This window comes from Rhinichthys klamathensis, unplaced genomic scaffold (assembly GCF_029890125.1).
Source record: "Rhinichthys klamathensis goyatoka isolate OS25496 unplaced genomic scaffold, OSU_Roscu_1.1 h1tg000189l_1, whole genome shotgun sequence".
In the NCBI taxonomy this organism is placed as follows: domain Eukaryota; kingdom Metazoa; phylum Chordata; class Actinopteri; order Cypriniformes; family Leuciscidae; genus Rhinichthys; species Rhinichthys klamathensis.
In genome coordinates this window covers 1,268,283-1,274,282 of record NW_026606716.1, presented here as the reverse complement: position 1 = coordinate 1,274,282, position 6,000 = coordinate 1,268,283, and the positions used below count along the sequence as shown (strand labels likewise).

General features: G+C 34.5%; 1 protein-coding gene across 1 annotated transcript; it reads right to left on the bottom strand.

Annotated features, from left to right (window-relative positions):
• Nucleotides 1–1,960: 1,960 nt before the first annotated feature.
• Nucleotides 1,961–5,903, bottom strand: LOC130095234 (coiled-coil domain-containing protein 106-like). Its single transcript, XM_056261921.1, has 3 exons — nucleotides 5,708–5,903; nucleotides 4,652–4,846; nucleotides 1,961–2,283 (listed from the first exon to the last, which is right to left on the bottom strand). Exons 1-3 carry the CDS (start codon nucleotides 5,901–5,903, stop codon nucleotides 1,961–1,963), a joined length of 714 nt encoding a protein of 237 aa, XP_056117896.1.
• Nucleotides 5,904–6,000: the final 97 nt, after the last annotated feature.

Below are 6,000 nucleotides of genomic sequence, written 5' to 3'. Positions count from 1 at the left end.
AACAAGCCGAGTCTGTTACATATGTGTTACAAACTTGGTACACTGTAATTATGTAAGAAAGTACTTAGTACCACACAATGTAACAAGAAGTACTTAAATATATTAGGCTACTAAGGTCTGCAGTTACACATGGTAAATGTGTACATTTTGTAGCATTACATGTATGTAACATAAAATAAAGTGTATCAAGATTGTACTTGAGTGCAATTCATGTGTATCTACATACCTTATCCATCTTAAATAACCCACTAGTTCACCGCTAAAATACATGCATTAGCTTCCTAATTACATTGCAACTACAGAATATTACACAGGTATAAGCTACGTAAAATAAAGTGTATCAAGACTGTACTTAAGTGGACTTCATGTGTATCTACATACCTTATCCATATGTACCTTAGTTTATATTAACTCTCTAGTTCACAGCTTAAATACATGCATTAGCTTCCTAATTACATTGCAACTACAGAATATTACACAGGTATAAGCTACGTAAAATAAAGTGTATCAAGACTGTACTTAAGTGGACTTCATGTGTATCTACATACCTTATCCATATGTACCTTAGTTTGAATTAACTCTCTAGTTCACAGCTTAAATACATGTAATAGCTTCCTAATTACATTGCAACTACAGAATATTACACAGGTATAAGCTACGTAAAATAAAGTGTATCAAGACTGTACTTAAGTGTACTTCATGTGTATCTACATACCTTATCCATATGTACCTTAGTTTATATTAACTCTCTAGTTCACAGCTTAAATACATGCATTAGCTTCCTAATTACATTGCAACTACAGAATATTACACAGGTATAAGCTACGTAAAATAAAGTGTATCAAGACTGTACTTAAGTGGACTTCATGTGTATCTACATACCTTATCCATATGTACCTTAGTTTATATTAACTCTCTAGTTCACAGCTTAAATACATGCATTAGCTTCCTAATTACATTGCAACTACAGAATATTACACAGGTATAAGCTACGTAAAATAAAGTGTATCAAGACTGTACTTAAGTGGACTTCATGTGTATCTACATACCTTATCCATATGTACCTTAGTTTGAATTAACTCTCTAGTTCACAGCTTAAATACATGTAATAGCTTCCTAATTACATTGCAACTACAGAATATTACACAGGTATAAGCTACGTAAAATAAAGTGTATCAAGACTGTACTTAAGTGTACTTCATGTGTATCTACATACCTTATCCATATGTACCTTAGTTTATATTAACTCTCTAGTTCACAGCTTAAATACATGCATTAGCTTCCTAATTACATTGCAACTACAGAATATTACACAGGTATAAGCTACGTAAAATAAAGTGTATCAAGACTGTACTTAAGTGGACTTCATGTGTATCTACATACCTTATCCATATGTACCTTAGTTTGAATTAACTCTCTAGTTCACAGCTTAAATACATGTAATAGCTTCCTAATTACATTGCAACTACAGAATATTACACAGGTATAAGCTACGTAAAATAAAGTGTTTCAAGACTGTACTTAAGTGTACTTCATTTCTATCTAACCTTATCCATCTGTGCCTTAGATTGAATTAACTCACTAGTTCACAGCATAAATACATGATTTTTGTCATCAGCACAGTCCGCTGATATCTGCATACACTATTTGACTGTAGCCTGTTCATGGACAAGTGATTTTTGAGTGCTAAATAAACAAAGCATAAGGCTACAAATTAAATATACCCAAACTTTAAGTGTACCTACCCTTTTTAGCCACCTGCCTGCCAATACAAATAATGGAAATTAATGAGATGTGAGCAGATTTTTACAATTCAAAACTTTATTCTGAAGTTTTAAAAGATTGCAACACAAAAATAAAATGGCTTTTTAAACATTGTTAAGCAAAACATGTTACTGGGACTGATTCAGAAACAAATAATACAATAGCCCCAATATAAAACAACTGAAAAATAAGGATCTTATCTATATTTATACTTGATTGGCAGAAGCTTGCCTTTCGCTTTTAGCTCTTCAATTTTAGCACGGACCTCTGGAGTCATTGATTCCGCACAACGCTTTGAATAATCTAAAAGCTTCTCTTTTTTGAGATTAAATGGTGGGAGGCTCTTTAAAAATTTTGGAGCTGCGATTGTAATTTCAGCCAGGGGAGCAGACAGAGCCAGTGTGTTACGATCCACACCAACAATTCTGAAGGCCTTATTCATGCTCCCCTGACTCTTGTAGGCCTTCACAACTTTGTGGTACCGACGTACCACATCGTCAATTGTGCGAGCTGCAAAGAAAACAAGAAAAACAGAATTATAAGCCATTTACTTTAAACTGACTAGAATAGGACTGAAATTATATATTAAATAGCATTGCTTACTCCCACCCAATTGTCTTAGGCAGCATTGTAAATGATCAAAGTACAGACAAGAATCAATATAAGTGTGTGTCATATAAACTGCCAGCCAAACAACTTGCTTATATACATGCATTGAATATATATATTTATTCAATGTTGTTTAATATATGAAAACATATTTATTAAATGTTATCCACATGAGAGTTTCTCCTCATGAAAGAGTGTGGATCTGTGGAATGTGGAACTGTGACAAGATGATTGACAGGGCAGTTTAAACGGTGACAGGATGCACATAACTAAGCAACAGAGCTGTCTGTTAAAGATGATGAAGTATTATGTCCCAAAGCTGGTTACTACTACATGCCTCTCATACATACTCAAATGTATGTACTTTTTCCTCACAAAAGGAGTATACTTTTAGGGTGTAGTATATGAAGGCGAATTGAGATGTTGTATTGAATTGGGTGTGTTCAATGAGGACATATGAAATGTACAGTGTTGGGGGCTACAAAAACAGGGTTTGGGAACCACTGCAGGCAGGGGCGTGGCCATCATTTCAAAAGTGAGGGGGACAGAATGTCAAGTGTAATACCAGTTTTATTTTTCTTCAGACTTTTGTTGACAGATTTTTGCTTAATTGGCTTAATATGCTATTTATTTTAAAGCAATAAAGCAGAAAAAAATAAAGAAAGTTGTCCAGTACTTTATATTGCACATGCAGGATTTTTCCTGGCTTAAAACTAGGCGAAGGTGGTAAAATCCTGATCATGTATTTTAATAAGATAATAAAATGTGTATTTTTCATAGACCATCATATAGTCTACTGTTTTACCACAGTATTTTCGTAGGTGGATCTCTGTACCTTTAGGGGGGTCCGGGGACATGCCCCCCTGAAAGAAGATTTTGTACATTTTAAAGATAAATTCACTAATCAGGTGCACTTTGAGTGCCCCGAATCCGCTGTTAAAAATAAATAATCCAACTGCCCAAACATATGATATTCTCTGATTTAGATATCTGATCATCGCATTACAATTATTCAAATTATCAGTGTTAAGCATGATAATATGGTTAAATATCACACTGAAGCTGATTTAAAAATAAAATTTACTTAAAATAAAAGTTCTTCTTTTGGCAAAATTACATTTTCTTACTAGCCTAAACAAAGTCTGTCTTACTAAACTAAAACTTTCCAATTGAAAACCTTCAAACTTCAAGCTTTTAAAACTACTACAAACTTACAAACTTAAATTGAAGGGCTTTGATAACATATCTGTGAAAATAAAATGCATTACGAGTAAAAAAAGATTGAAAATATGGCATGTTTGTTCGGGTAGTGAATTTACAACAAAACCTGTTAATTATTCAACAAGAGAAATAGGCGGAGTTATTCATCATTGTGCAACACAATTCGGATACTACATGACAACTTACTTACAGTGCTTGACTTTTTCGTGAAAAAGGAGTGAAGAGTTTTTTGCCATTTTGAACTCTATGAAACTGATGGATTCGACGCGGATGCGGGTGTGTCGTAAGCTAATGCACGAGTGACTGATTACCATGGAAACGTGAAGTCACGTATAGACTATCCTTGACTCTTTTGATTTTAAATATCGATGTATACACACCCGTGAAAACCTCAGCTTGTCGTTGAAACACTTGCCCTATGAAAAAGTGCGGGGGACGAATTTACATTGTATAAAAAGTGGGGGGGACACGTCCCTCCCGTCCCCCGCGTAATCTACACCCATGACTGCAGGTAAGAACAGGAGGATTCTATCAATAGTAAAAAAAAAAAAAAAAATGATTAGGGATGGAGCTAAACTATACAGGCCCACCAAAGTCAGATTTGAAGAACACTGTTATCCAGTATGTGCACTCTACTGTGAACTTTCCTGTCTGCTGGCTAATCTACTCCAGGCTATCCCATTATTTCTGAAGATAAACAAGAAACATGTGAGGTAAGCCCAACAACATTCTAGCAAATTGCATATTTACAAAACATTCTTAGAATCACAATCATGACTCTTTTACACATTTGTATTTAATCATTGTATCTTGTTATTGTGATGTAAATTTGATGTTAATTGAAATAGTCTTATGTATTCATATACTAAATATAATAAGACGTTGGCAAGCCTAGGAAGGTGTGCCAAGGGATAACCATTTCAAATGATAAGTGCAAGGAGTGTTGAATAACTGTATCTGCATGCTGAATTATCCCTAATAGTAGTTATTCCTGTTAGAAAAAAAAAGGTAACACTATGGCCCTTAATTGCAAAATGGTTGCCAAACACAACAGTACCTCTCGCCATTGCTAGAGGATGACAGTGCTCCTTTTTACTCTTCTTGCGGGATTTCTTCATTTTGGAGAACGAAGAGGATGAAAGTGAGGAGCTTGAGGTCGACTTGAAGGTGGAGCTGGAGGTGGAGCTTGAGCTGGAGCTGGAGGTGGAGCTGGAATCATCTGAATCACGGGATTTGTACTTTTTTGACTTCCCTGCCAACCCAAAAAAAAAACCATCACATTATAAAAATTAACTTTTTTTGTGAACTGGTTTTCATTTGTATTCAAGTGCCTTCAGTTCACACCATAAATAAGCCTAAACTGCCAGTCATTTTTTTGTTTTGTTTTTTACTGTGGATGTATTTGAGCTTTGGCGCTAGAACTAAAGCTTGCATGCAACATTTGTTTAGTTTGAAATGAAATGGGTAATCAAATTGTCCTTGATATTTTGACACTTGACAGACTTTGCAAAAATGACTTATTTTAAAATCAGCCCCATCCTGTTGTCGCAAAGCAGTTCTACATTTCATTCCGCTTACATCTTAACAGACCTCACCCAGCCATAGTCACCAACCTGTTCTTGCCCTCAATTTTTTCTTCAAAATGTCAATTTCCTCATGCATTTTCTTAATTTTTTTCCGCAGTCTTTTATTTTTCTTCAGCAACTTCAGGGAGCTGGTTTTATCTGCAATCAACAAAATATTCAATGTAGAGTTAAGGCATATTTATGAAGCACTTAGATTTCCACTTTAACCAAAGCGCTAAATAAAGATTTCAATAAGAGATAAAAAAAGATAAACAAAGGTTATTTGACAATGCCATTTTAACATAAGATAAAAAACATGATGTTAAAAATAATCTACTAAATTAAAATCAGTGACATTGTCTGATAATAAAAATGAACTTGAGAAATCAATGTTAATAAAATAAGCAATGTATGGGTAAAACCTAAAGTGTGGTCCCGTTTCTGTGTACCAGTTAAAAATCTAAGGCACATATCTATATTTCAAAATTTCAATTGAGGAATGCTTGCATTCTCAGAATCAAGACCGAATACAATGATTAAACTCTTACCACTGGACAGAACCATCTCATCACACTGTACACTCTCCTCGCTGGACACATTATCTTCATCTAGCATGATCTGGTCTTCTCCATGCTTCTCTACTTGTTCAGCAACTTGTAGATCTTCTGTCACATTTTTGGGGCTCTCTACAATCTTTACATCCATACTTTTTTTCATTTTCTTTTTCCCTCTTTTGCTGGCCATGGTGGACCTGGGTCAGAATAAATAGTGATCCACACAGCAGATATGATATAAACCACATCATTAAAAATGTTTGGCTATGGTATTTAATATTAAAATC

What these genes read in the sequence shown, in the direction of transcription:
- LOC130095234 (XM_056261921.1), bottom strand. Translation starts at nt 5,903, where the DNA reads ATGGCCAGCAAAAGAGGGAAAAAGAAAATGAAAAAAAGTATGGATGTA. An exon ending in TGAGATGGTTCTGTCCAGTG is followed by an intron (nt 4,847 to 5,707) that starts GTAAGAGTTTAA and finishes TTGGGTTGGCAG; the next exon opens with GGAAGTCAAAAAAGTACAAA. An exon ending in TCCTCTAGCAATGGCGAGAG is followed by an intron (nt 2,284 to 4,651) that starts GTACTGTTGTGT and finishes TTTTTCTTGTTT; the next exon opens with TCTTTGCAGCTCGCACAATT.